At 60.9% G+C, this 12,567-nt stretch overlaps 2 protein-coding genes across 3 annotated transcripts in view; one reads left to right on the top strand and one right to left on the bottom strand.

Annotated features, from left to right (window-relative positions):
* Positions 1–6,506, top strand: part of ESPN (espin) — a 31,888-nt gene extending 25,382 nt beyond the window's left edge. Inside the window, exons 13-15 of the mRNA XM_046662541.1 lie at positions 4,231–4,310; positions 4,408–4,419; positions 5,607–6,506. Of these exons, the coding sequence (XP_046518497.1) occupies positions 4,231–4,310; positions 4,408–4,419; positions 5,607–5,754 (240 nt within the window). The 3' untranslated portion in view covers positions 5,755–6,506. The remainder of the gene's footprint in view (positions 1–4,230; positions 4,311–4,407; positions 4,420–5,606) is intronic.
* Positions 6,507–6,784: 278 nt separating this feature from the next.
* TNFRSF25 (TNF receptor superfamily member 25) lies at positions 6,785–12,503 on the bottom strand. 2 transcript variants are annotated; one of them, XM_046662858.1, is made up of 10 exons: positions 11,687–12,503; positions 11,032–11,152; positions 10,711–10,845; positions 10,193–10,360; positions 10,021–10,099; positions 8,694–8,749; positions 8,488–8,595; positions 8,249–8,283; positions 7,589–7,766; positions 6,785–7,375 (listed from the first exon to the last, which is right to left on the bottom strand). In XM_046662858.1, exons 1-10 carry the CDS (start codon positions 11,726–11,728, stop codon positions 7,047–7,049), a joined length of 1,251 nt encoding a protein of 416 aa, XP_046518814.1. In that variant the 5' UTR covers positions 11,729–12,503; the 3' UTR covers positions 6,785–7,046. The 2 variants fall into 2 exon arrangements, with proteins under 2 accessions (XP_046518814.1, XP_046518815.1); XM_046662859.1 differs by lacking the exon at positions 11,687–12,503 and having other exon boundaries at positions 10,711–10,780; positions 11,032–11,199.
* Between the last annotated feature and the right edge of the window lie 64 nt (positions 12,504–12,567).

Here is a 12,567-nt window from a genome sequence, read left to right as displayed (position 1 = left end):
AGAGGGCTTTGGTCTCTGTCAGACCAGCCTGGGCTCTTTCCCTACACTGCCACTTTCCAGCTGCTGATACTGAGCCTCATCCAGCCTCAGTTTCCTCATTTGTCAGGTCAGTTGATCATCACCGGCTGGCAGAATAGTTTACCATTGATCTGCTCAACAGACATTCCCGGGCGCTATCTATGTGCTACACTGTTGTGGCCTCTGGGGATTCACTGTGTATCTGTCAGGGCCTGCTCTCAAGGTGGCTGCGGGAGGGGGTCAGGGGAGGGTCAACCAGCAAGCAAACACGGCACCTTCGTAGAGTGATAAGTGCCCCCAAGGAGACAAAACAAGGCGATGTGAGAGAGGGAGCGACCGGGGAGACAAACACGGGGCTGTTAAAGCACCTCAGTGCTGTGATGGGGAGAGCAGAGCAGTGGGCAGCCCTACTCCACCATCCTGCTCAGGCTGGGGGCGTGGTTATGGAGGGAAGAAGTGATGTCTAAGATTGACTTGGAAGATAAGCTAGAGGTGGACAGAAAAAGAGTGGAGCAAAGAGCAACCAGGGAGGACAGGGGAGGTCTGGGAGTCAGAGTGGGTGTGGCTCGGTGACTGTACTATGGGAGGGGACAGAGCTGGAGAGGTGAGTGAGGGTCAGATCATCATGGCCTGGCCAGCTGCCCAGAAGAAAATGGACTTTCTCCTGGAACCGTGAGGAACCTGGGAGGGAAGATAACTGGGAGGTGGCATCATCATATTTGTAGGTGGGGAAAGGATTGTAGTGGAGAGGATGAATTGGGAGGCCTGTGAGGAGGTGAGGGCACCCCCCCACCCCAACCCGGGCTGGAAAAGCCTGGTGCTAAAGTAGCAGCATAGAAGTGGAGAAAAGAGAGGAATAAATGAGACTGTCAGAAGTGCTTGGCAAGCCTGGCTGTATGAACTGTACTATTATCCCAGGGATGACAGGGCGTGGGAATTGCAGTAGGAATTTAGCCTCTTTAAGAGCCTCTTATCCATCAGGTAAAACACTGATGTGGAACAGGGAGGGCTTGGGCGGAAGGACAGCTTGAGAAGGTCGTGGATGGGGAGAGGAGAGACCCCACTGGGGTCTGGCCTCGGCATCGACATCGCAGACTTTGGGCGGGGTGGGAGAATGCGCCGGTGCATCGCAGCTTCAACGCCTTTTGCATGTTCCTTCGGTGGTGTAATGAGCAACCAAGCCAGGTGTGGAGACTCCGTCTGCCCGCCCTGCCTCTACAACAGCGCCCAACGACCGGCTGTGTCCCCGTCAGCGACCAAAGTGGACACTGCCCAACGCCTGGAGCGGCGGCCTGGGCCGAAGCCTCGTCCCAGCGTAATCGCCCGCCGGCCAGGCGCGGCCGGTCCGTGCAAACGCAGCCCCGCGGAGCCATTACACCACCCGGGACATGCAAAGGGCGCCCTCGGCGGGCGCTACGGGAGCCAGGCCAGAGGGAGACGCGCCTCCCTCCCCTCTCTTGTTTTCCCCGCCTTAGCTGACGGCCGGCAGCTCGTGCTGCTACCCCCGCGAGGGCTGGAGGTACTCCCGCGAGCACAACGGCATCCTCGGGCCCTTCGGCGAGCTCATGACCGAGGCCGACATCCTCCGCATCGAGCAGCAAATCGAGAACCTTCAGGTGTTGCACAAGGCGCAGAAGCTGGAGGCGCGCCTGGAGCAGCTGGAGCTGGAGCTGGAGCAGCTGCTGCCCATTTCGGCCGCCTTGTCGGCGCCGCGCTTCACCGTCGACCCGCGCCGCATGCACGGCCGTGCCGCCAGCCTGCCCGCCTGGTGCAGCAAGATCTCCACCCTGCTCAAGAGCATGGCCACGCTGCTGGCCGCGCTGGGCGGCCGGCCTGCGCACCTAGCCGATCTGCTGGCGGCCGACACGGGCCAGCCGTTGGCGCCGCTGCCCGACGCGCCCTGGCGGCCGGGCCCGCTCTGCCTGGGCCGCTCCCACTCGCTCAGCTGGTGCCGCGAGGCCGTGGCACGCGAGATCCTCGAGTGTGGCGTCTCGGTGCAGCACCTCCGCGCCACCTATGAGCTGCGCGCCCAGGGCCCGGCGCCCGCGAGCGACCCGCGCCGCAAGCTCTCGTCGCCCTCCGGCGCCCCGGGCCGCGAGCCTGTCCTCGAGGAGGACTACGTGGCGGCTGGCCCCGACGAGCCAAGTGCCGCCGCTGTCAACGGCCTGCTGGCCACCGCGGAACCCCTGGGCGTGCTGGGCCCGCCCGAGGCACCAGGCCGCCAGGTGGCGCTGCCCGAGCCCGAGCAGCTGGCGCGCAGGCCGCCGCTCCCCACCGAGCTGCGCGGCGTCCAGGACTACATCGACATGCGCAAGGAGCGCATCGTCTACCTCTTTCTGGAGCACTGGCGCAAGTGGGCCTTCCGCGGCCCGAGGCGCCACGCCCCGGCGCGCCTGCGCAGACTGCTGCCCCACGTGGCGGCCGCGGGCGCTGGCCTCCACTCGGAGGCCTCCGACGTGCCCCAGCCGCGGGCCGCCGACGGCCTAGACGAGCGGCTGCTGCGCCTACTGAAACAGCGGCAGGTGGTGGGCAAGCTGCTGGGCCGCTGGCGAAGCCTCCTACGGCAGGTGCCGGCGCGCCAGCCACCCGGCCTGGGCCTGGCGCACGGCCTGTACTGGCCGGAACAATTTCTGCCGCCCCTCGACGGCGGCGCGCCCCCACGCTACGACAGCCTCACTCTCGATCTCTTCATGCTTGGCTACTTCCAGCTGCTCGAGATGGGCCTGAGTCGCGAGGAGCGCAAGTTCCGCCACCTGCTGTGCTACGAGATGTTCGACCGGTTGGGCAGCCACCCGTGGGAGCTCATCCGCCTCTTCCACCGCGTGGTGCTCGAGGAGGTGGAAGCCGGCCGGCGTGGCTGGAGCGACGGCTTCGAGGACCTCAGGCGTCAGTTCTTCGGAGACAGCCCAGAGGCTGAGCCGGCCCGGGAGGAAGAGGCTGAGAAGGAGCCAGAAGAGGAGGAAGAAAAAGAGGAGAAGGAGAGGGAGCCGGCCCAAGAGGCTCGAGCCGCTCGAGCTCAGACGGAGGACTGGCGAGAGGAGCAGCCGGAGGCGCCTGCCCCTGCACCGCAGCCCCCGTCCCCACCCCCGCCAGCCGCTCCCCCTCCGACGTCGGACCCTCCTAGGACTGAAGCCCCCGCCGAAGACCCCCTAGAGCTTGTGACTGAGATGGGCGAGTTCAGCAACGAGGACATCTGCCGCTACATAGACCGCAGCTTCTCCTTCTGGAAGGAGAAGGAGGCAGAGCTTTTTGACATCTGAGCAGCAGAATTCAGAATTTACCCTGAAGCATCTTAACCCGGGCCTGGATGCCTGTCGGGTGCTCTCTGGAGGCCAGAAACAGGCAGGAAGAACCCAGGATAGGCGGCCTTGGAAAACCCAGCATGCCCGGGACCAGGCTGCCTCTGCCTTTGAGGTCCCATCATGGCCTGATGTGGGGTGTTGGCTGGGATGGGGGGGGCATGGCACAGGGCAAAATAGATGTTCCCATCTGACCCTACAGTGTTGCCTGCTTCCGCATGCACCCAAGTGGAAGAAGCAGCCCCTCTCAGTGAGGGACTTTGGGTCCCCCTTGGGGCCATGTGGCTCTCTTTCTCTCTTTGGTTTTTCACTGGAATTCACAGCTGCCTCTTTGGCTGAAGTCAGGGGAGCCACGTGTGCAGTGTTCCGTGTGACGTGTACAGATCCTTTCTTCCCTGTAACAACCAAGTAATAAAACTCTTTGCTGTAAGCTGCCTGTGTTGGATGCCCCCCCGTCATGTCACTGTAGCCCCACAATTGTAGAGCTGGTGTCTATTCTGGGAATAGGACAGATATAGGCCAGAAGGTCCTTCACAGTGGAGCCAGGGGGCAGCCTGAGTCTCTCCTAGCTGGCAGGATCTGTGGGGGCCCAAGTATGTGTATCTGCCCAGAGATTCTGGGCCACAGGCCTGGGGTCATCTGCCCACCCGCCCCAATGGGGAATCTCATTCTCTGCTCCCCTCCTACACCCAGCTCTGACCTCTCTGGTGCTATCTCTAGGACACAGGGACCGGGGTTATGGCACCTTCATCCATTTGCCCTATAGAAGAGCATCAAACAGGTCTCTTCCTGCGACCCCATCTGTGTCCCATTGTCCCTGACTCAAGAAGATTCCCAGAGTTGAGGGTGCACCCCCTTCAGCCCCCTATGTCCCAGCCCATGCTGACCCTGAAGCTTTGTGCTCGTGTTTCAGGAGGAGGAGGAGGAGGCCCGGCTGGCCAGCATGCCTGCCTGGAGGCGGGACATCCTGCGGAAGAAGCTCGAAGAGGAGAGGTGAGCTGGGGGTCTGGAAGATGCGGGCCCTGGCAGGGTATGTTGATCATGTCCTTGAGGTAGTGGCACCAATTAATGCTGTCTTTTTTCCTTCTAGGGAGCAGAAGCGGTGAGTATGGGGCTGGGCCCGACCTGCCTCTCCTCCCTGCACCTAGTCACGGTCTTTTTGCCCCTTCACCCAGCCCCATCTTGAACACATCCCCTTGTCACTCAGCCCTTTAGCACAGCCTCTCTGTTCCCAATAATCCCACCAGACCCCTCTCCCCCAATAACTTAGTCCCTGTTCCCCAAAGTCTACCTCCTATGCTGTAGTAACTTTGACACGAATTACCCAGCTCCCATCTCCCTTTCTGCTCTGCAGTTAACCCAACCTCTGTGCCAATAACCTTGATAGTCTGTCCTTCAGAACTTAGTTTCTGCCCCCAGTAATCTAGCCCAGTGCTGTCCCATAGAAATATAATGATAGCCACTTATGTAATGTTAAATTTTCTAGTAGCTATGTTGAAAAAAGAGATCCAGATGAACTTAATTCTCACAGTATATTTTATTTAACCCAATATATCAAAACTCAATTATATATTTAAATAATTATAATTTCAATTGAAATTATATATTTCAATATATAATCAATATAAAGATTATTAATGAGATGTTTTACACTCCTTTTGAAAACTAAGTCTTTCAGATACCATGTGCGTTCTGTGCCTACAATACTCCTCAGTGCCACCATTTCAAATGCTCAAGCCACCTGTGCTTAGCAGCTACCTTGTCAACAGCGCAGATCTAGCCCCCAAGTTCTAATAACCTGTTCTAATTACCCAGCCCGTCTCCCAATAATGTGCTTCCTCTGCTCCCCAGGAGCCCAACCCCAGTCCCGAGTAACTCAGGTCCTGGCCCCAGTAATCTCTTCCCCTGCCCCCAGAACGCCCCCTCCACACCCTCTGCCAACCTCAACCCAGCATCTCTGCTTCCAGTAACACCCGCAGCCAGCAATAACCCAGCTACAGCCTCTAAATCACCCAGCTCTTATGTGTACCCCAGTGACCCCAGTCTGCCCCCAACCAAGCCCCTCTGTCCCCAGCAATCTCAACCACATGCTTTCTAACCCACCCCCTGTCCCCACTTGCCTAGCCCTTCTGCCTCTAGAACCCATTACCCCGCCCACCATTAATTAGTCCCTCTGTCCTCAGCAGCTCAGCCCCTGCCCTCAGTAACCCACTCCTTGCCAGTGACCATTCACAGTACGCGGCCCACCCTCTCACCCGGGCCGCTATTCTGCCCCCACCCCATGCTTAGGAAAGAGGAGGAGCGACAGAAACAGGAGAAGATGCAGCGGGAGAAAGAGCAGTCGGAGAAGCTGCGGACGCTGGGCTACGACGAGACCAAGCTGGCGCCTTGGCAGCGGCAGATCATCCTGAAGAAGGGAGACATCGCTAAGTACTAGATGCCGCCCTCCTGCACGCAGCCTTCCGAGTTCGTAGGGGGGGCCCCCAGCTCCCGCCCCGGCCTGGCAGGCCCGGGAGCCGCACCGCCCTCCCCTCCCGCGCTGGAACCCCTCCCTGACCCTCACCACAGGCCCCGCATCCTCAGCCCGGGTGACGCCGGAGCACGCCCGCCCCCGCAGTCGCCCAGAAAAAGTGCCCAAGCTGTTGACGCAAAAAGATGCTGCTTATTTGCATGCCTACTTACATATATTTGCATGTTCGTTGAATGTCAAAATGTGCAGAGCTCTCCCTAGCCCCGTGGGTGGTGACTTTGATTTCCCCGCGGGGAGCGCACCGGCTGCAGCCCCCTCCCCCGCACCCCGGAACCCGCGTGGCTGGCGCATCCTGGGCGGAGGCGGGCCCCACGCTCGGGGAAGGGGTTTTCCTCCCTCCCTGACCCAGATCTGCGCCCGGCCTAGCCGGGGCCACATTTCCCATCCCCGCCAAGGGTTTCCTCTCAGTCATTTGTTTACCAGAAACGATGAAAACTGCAAACTGCCCGTCGGGACGGAGTTGCCGCTCCTGGGGCCCCACCTCTGCCCCCACTTCCCTCCAGTTAAGTCTGCGCCCCGTCCCGGCTAGGCCCCGCGCTCCTCGGACCCTTTCACTGCCCTGGTGGAGTGAGTGGAGGACGAGGGGCCCTGGACCTGCCTCCAACTGCTGCCTCCCCAGTCCCCGCGCCCCCGCCGTCTCGCACCCCCATTAAAGCCCTCTCAGCCGCCCGGGCCTCACGTTCACTCTCAACTCTCACTCGCCGTCGCCGCGACTTCCTCTGTCCCGCTCGACTTCCTCTCTGCCGCTCCTGGTAACTGGGCCACGCGGAGGGGGAGTGGGGAGGCGGGTTTGGTAACAAAGGGCCACTCTGCTCTCCACCGTGGGTCCCACACCCTGGGGTGGCAAGACTCCCCGCCCTTTCCACGTCCCAGGAAACCAAGCCTCGGCCACTTAACACCCCCAGCCCAGCGGAAACATCAAACAGCAGCTTTTCTTCATAGGTTTAATACCGAGGGCTCAACCAAACTCAGCCCAACAAACAGCTGGGCAATCTCTTGACACCCTCCCGATACTCGTTGAGGCTTCTTTGCCTTAACTGGCACCCTGGGGGCACCAGAGCTGAGGCCGGCTGGCGCTGCTACACAGGTCGGCGCCAGGGGCTTAATAAGTGACATAAAATGTCTACACGCATAAGTAACCGTACTTAGGGCTTCTGCAAGGGCCACCAGAGCCCAGAGATGGCGGGCGGGCCCCCGCGTCACGGGCCACGCTGCAGGCGACTGCGCAGGTCCTCGGCACAGCCGTCCAGCCCCATGCGCTCCAGGGCCGCGTAGATGGCGCCCAAACCGGCGGGCTGCTGCTGGCGCCAGCGCTTGAGCATCTCGTACTGCTGGTCGCGGAAGCGGCCGACCTCCACCTCCACGGCCTCGATCTCCGCCTCGCGCAGCCCCAGCGTGCGCACGAACTCCTTCCAACGCCGCGCAGGCACCGCGTCCATGACGTCGTAGAGCTGCGGCCCCGGCTGGAGCATGGCGGTCCAGGAGGCTGCAGGGGGCTCTTGCGACGGCGTGGGCGGCGGCAGAGGGCCTGGGGGCGGGCCAGAGAGAGCCAATGGGGGATGCGGGCTTCAGCCAAGGGGCGGGGACCTGGGCGAGGGCCAGAGCGGATACCTTGGGCAGAGGCCAGCAGGGGAGCTCCACCAGGTCAGGGGACCGGAAATGGGCAAGTGGCGCCTCTAAAACCACAGCTTCTCACCTTGGACTGGGGAGAATGGGGTCAAGGCTTCCTGAGTTCCCTTACCAAGAGCTCTGCTGGGCAGCTGGTCCCAGGGCCATGTCACCTCTGGGCAGGGCGCCTTCTGGGTCTGAGGGGAGCCAGGTGTCCAGCTGTTGCCTACCAACTGGACGGCGCAGACCTCACTGTTGTTGGGTGGCACCAGAAGGGCGTGGGTGCCGTCTGTGGGTGTGAGGTGGGTGACCTGGAAGCCAAGAGAGGCCCCAGGTCAGCCTTGCTTGCCCAGTAAGGCCCCTTGGCTGGGCTCTCTGGCTGGGAGTGGCCATCCCTGGCTCAGTCAGCAAACATCCCCCAGTGTCCCCCAGCCAACCACGCTATCTCACTGTGGCCCAGCAGAAGAGCTATTCCTCTGCCTCAGATACTCTGCCCCTGCCGTCCTCCTCTTGTTCCCCTGGCCGTGGTGGCGCTCATCCCACTGAACTGTTACCCCCTGTTTACCTGTCTGGACCCCAGTAGACTGAGATGCCCTTGAGGGCTGGCACTGTGCTGCTGTCATTCACTGATACTCTGCTCTTTGCATATGTGTTCATTAGGTCTACTCAGCGCCAGCCACCATGCCATGTGCTAGGGACCACGAGTTATAATAAGGCCCAAACTTTCAGTTCCAGAATGCTGAGGCCCGGATGCTCGCTCACCCTCTTCCCAGAATATTACTGAGATTCTTACCTGTAGAGGGCTCAGGGCCTCCATCCCAGCTTCCTCTGATAACAGAGACAAACAACATCTAATCAGCACCCAGGCAAGGCTCCTGGACCGGAGTGCTGGCCCAGCTCCTCTCGGGTTCCTCTGCAAGTCCCCCAGCACTTCCTCCCTCAGTTTACCCCTCTGCATCAGGGCCGACTGGGCTCTGGGCTACCCATCCTGACCCCAGGCCCCTAGGAACGTGTGTGTATGCATGCACTTACCGGGAACCATGGGCTTGCAAGGCTGGCAGCGGCGGTATGTGTAGGTCAGAGTGGCCCCAAGCAGGAGTGGGACCACCAGGCCTGCCAGGAGCACCTGGACCCAGAACACTGAAAGAGTAGCTGGTGGGTGGTGGGTGGTCACTTCCCCCCAACCTCCCCTTGGCTCATCCCATCTCTCCTACTCGCATTCCCAGCACACCACCTACTCTGTCTCCAGCCACAGACAGCCGCACAGGGCTCAGGACAGCTCCCAAGGGTGCTCCTGTAAGGGAAGGGGGTGGGCTGGGGGATGAGGGAGTACGTACCAGGAGAGGCTACCCAGGACTGCCTGACATCTTCTGCATTCTGGAGACCCTTCCCTCCCCAGGCCTCTCTCCTGGGAGCCTCACTCTACCCAAGAATGTTCCCGAAGTACTGCTGAAATGTCACTTGTGTCCCCAGTAACAATATCAACAATCACTATTTATCGAGCTGCTTCTAGACAAGATTGAGGGTCACCAGAACGTCAACTCCATAGAGACTGGGATTTGTCTATTTTGTTCCTGGTGTATCCCTAGCACCTCGAACAGCGTCTGGAAATAGCAGATGCTTGATAAACATCGTTGAGTGGATGAATAAATAAAGTGTCTTACTCCTTAATCAGAGCCCTGGGAAGGACCTACTAACATTCTTGTGTTTGGGTGGGGAAGATCAGAGAGGTGAAGTAACTTTCCCAAGATGCCCCAGAGAACAAGTGGCAGGTCCTGAATCTCGGTCCAAGTTTTTTTTGTTTTTTTTTTAAAGATTTTATTTTTTCCTTTTTTCTCCCCAAAGCCCCTGGTACATAGTTGTGTATTTTTAGTTGTGGGTCCTTCTAGTTGTGGCATGTGGGACGCTGCCTCAGTGTGGTTTGATGAGCAGTGCCATGTCCGCGCCCAGGATTCGAACCAACGAAACACTGGGCCGCCTGCAGCAGAATGCGAGAACTTAACCAATCGGCCATGGAGCCAGCCCCCCCAAGTTTTTTTTTTTAAAGATTGGCACCTGAGCTAACAACCGTTGCCAACCTTTTTTTTTTCCTGCTTTTTCTCCCCAAATCCGCCGAGTACATAGCTGTATATTTTAGTTGTGGGTCCTTCTAGCTGTGGCATGTAGGACGCCACCTCAGCATGGCCTGATGAAAGGTGCCATGTCCCCACCCAGGATCCAAACTGGTGAAACCCCAGGCCACGGAAGCAGAGCACACGAACTTAACCACTCCACCATGGGGCCGGCCCCTCAGTCCAAGTTTTGAAACTCTATCAACGTGGCTCTCTCCAAAGTGACCGACCCTATCCTTAATGGACAGCTGGAAGAATTACCGAAGTCGAGTCTAGCAGGAAGTGAAGCTATGACCCCTTCTTTTTCTGGTATAAGGTGAATCCAGATTTCCCTTTACCATCCAGTGTTTGTCTGAAGTGGGGTCCACCTGCCATTAGGCCAAGCTCCTTCCCCCTAGACCCTCACCCCGCTCCCAGCCTCCTTTTCCCCAGCCCAGGGCAGCCAGGAAGTTACGTGGGGCAGGACACGCAGCTGTTGCCATATTCATAGAAGCCAGGCAGGCAGGTCCCACAGCCGATGTCTCTGCCAGAACCTGCAGTCCAGGAGATAGCGTGGGTCAGGTCAGGAGAGAAGGAGGCAGGGGGAGGGGGAATGGGAGTAGGTAGCCTGGAATGCGGGTACTCACAGGGCACCCGCGCGTGGCGGTGCAGGGCCCCACAGTCTGGGCATGGAAGGCAGCGGAAGCGTGAGCCGTCAGGGCAGTGCCTGACCAAGCACTCCACGAACGAGCCTGGCTCGCAGCCACAGAGGGTGTCTGCCACTGCTGAGCAGTTCTTCAGGGCCACCGGGGGGGGGGGGGGGGGGGGGGGGTTCAGGAGGGTGGAGAGAGCAGAAGCCATCAGGGCCAGAGACCCCCACACAGAGGCAGGACAGATCCCCCAGAGTATGGAGATGAGAATAGACCAGAGACAGGGCCACCCCAAAAGGGAGAGAAGTTCAGAGATGACTGCAGACCAGAGGCTGAGGCATGTACAGAGATAGGAAAGTCAGCAGGGAGAGAGGGTCAGGGGGGAGGCCCCGGGGCAGGTGGGCACAGGGCCCTCACACCCAAAAGTTGAGCCCAAGCCAGCCACTTCCTTCAGAAAGACCCTGGCCACAGCCTGTCCTCAAGAGACCCCCAGTGAGCTCTAGGCAGCCCCTCACCCTGCTCATCACAGGCCTGGCAGCGGGTACAGCGGGTCTCATGGTGGTTCTCCCTAGCCAGGAAGGTGCCCTGGGGGCATGGAAGGCAGGTGGGGTCGCCACAAGGCTTTGTACAAGCGGCCTTCAGGTAGTGCCCTGTGGAACCCACACTGGGGTCAGACAGTCAGAGGGGGCTCCCACCTTTCCTCCCTCCCTTCCCATCTCTGGCTCCCTACTTCCCTCCTAGCCTCCCCTCACCCCATTCCTGGCCTGCCTGCCCTCACCTGCTCTCAGGCTGCCCTCACTTCCCACCACGCCCCTCCCACCCCTCCAGCCGCTCACCTGCTGGACAGCCCCTGCAACAGAACAGACCATTCCTCTTCTGTAAGTTGTGGGCACAGTCACACCTGGGGCTGGGAATGTTGCCCTGGCCCCGGGCACCCAGCAGCACGAGGAGGAGAGCCTGAGGGACAGGTGCTGCTGGCTCCCAGCGGGGCTGCCCCATGTGGGGGCCTCTCCCTGCCCAGGCTCCCCGACTTCAGAGGCCCCAGCACTTGCCCTCAGTGGAGCCCACTTCTCAGGTGCGGGTGAGACTAACTTCCTTCCCCCTCTGCCCGGATCAGCCTTCAGAGAAGCAGAGTAGAGGCCCCTACCAGCCCCTCTCACACATTTCCCCTCCACCAGGGCCCCAGGGCCCCAGGGCAGGAATCAGGGAGCCCCACCCCAACCCGTGCTTTTTCTAAGGTGAAGGACCCTGATCTTTTTCTGCCTGGGGTCCCCAGACCCCTCTGGCCCCTGGGAAGGTGTTTCCTCTCGGCGGAAGAGCCCTGCCTGGTTGAGCCTCTAATTAGGTCGGAAGGGAGGGCCGGCCCAGCCGTCAGCCAGGCTGGGAGCGCAGACTCGCCAGGGGGCCCCTTCCTTGGCCGCAGGCGCGCCTGCGGGGACCCAGGCCCACGCAAGGCTCAGACCGTACCCCACGCCCCGCGTCCCCACTCACCGCAGCCACCGCTGCTGTGCAGCCCCCCGGCCACGGTTCCATGGCCCTCAACGCCGCGCTGGGCCCTCCGACGGGCGTGCGCCGGCCGGGGGCTGGCCCGCTGCGCCCGCCCCGCCCCGCACTGCCCGCCGCGGTGTGCGCCCAGCCCAGCGCCCGCAGGGCCCGCCCCGCGCCGCCCAGGAGAGCCCGCCCCGGGGGTGGGGGCCAGGGCGTGGCCCCGCGGCTCCCTAGAAGGGGAGCTCCCCAGCCCCTGCGGCCTGCCCCCGCGCACCTGAGCTCAGCTGAGGCCGCCTGCGAGCAGCAAGATGCGCACAGGACAGGGCCGCATCGCGGTCCCCACGCCTGGATTCTAGGCCCCAACCTGAGACCACCGCTTCGAGGTGAAGGGACTTCCCCTCTCTGGGCATCAGAGCCTTCCCTCAGCCATGAGGGGTTGGGCGAGAAGTACCCAGGTGGGAGAGCCACCCTCCCCAGACACTAAGTGGGTGTGGGTACAGGGCCTACCCCCGCCCCCGGAGTTGTCAGGTGCACTCAGTAGAGCCTAAGACAGGTGGCCTACCCTCGTGGACACTCCCACGGGCAGCCCAAGACGGCCCTCTGAGGCATCTGGCTGGGAGGGGGTAGCAGGTACCTCATTGGGGGAGGCGCCTGTGGGAGGCTCCGATGGCAGACATGGCGCTGGTGGCAGGGGGTGGGGGTTGATATTGGGGTGTTGGTCCGGTGACCTCTGCCCTGTTAATTCACTAATGCTTCCTACAGTCTCTTCCAGTGGTGCCCCAATGCAGACGGAGGGGGACAGGAGCACCGAGAGGCGCCCACCCCAGAGCTCAAGGGCACCTGAGTCAGGAAAGGGGGGGTTCCAAAAGCAAAGGACTCTTTCT

The sequence above is a fragment of the Equus quagga genome, chromosome 5, assembly GCF_021613505.1.
Source record: "Equus quagga isolate Etosha38 chromosome 5, UCLA_HA_Equagga_1.0, whole genome shotgun sequence".
In the NCBI taxonomy this organism is placed as follows: Eukaryota; Metazoa; Chordata; class Mammalia; order Perissodactyla; family Equidae; genus Equus; species Equus quagga.
This window is presented reverse-complemented; position numbering and strand designations above follow the sequence as displayed.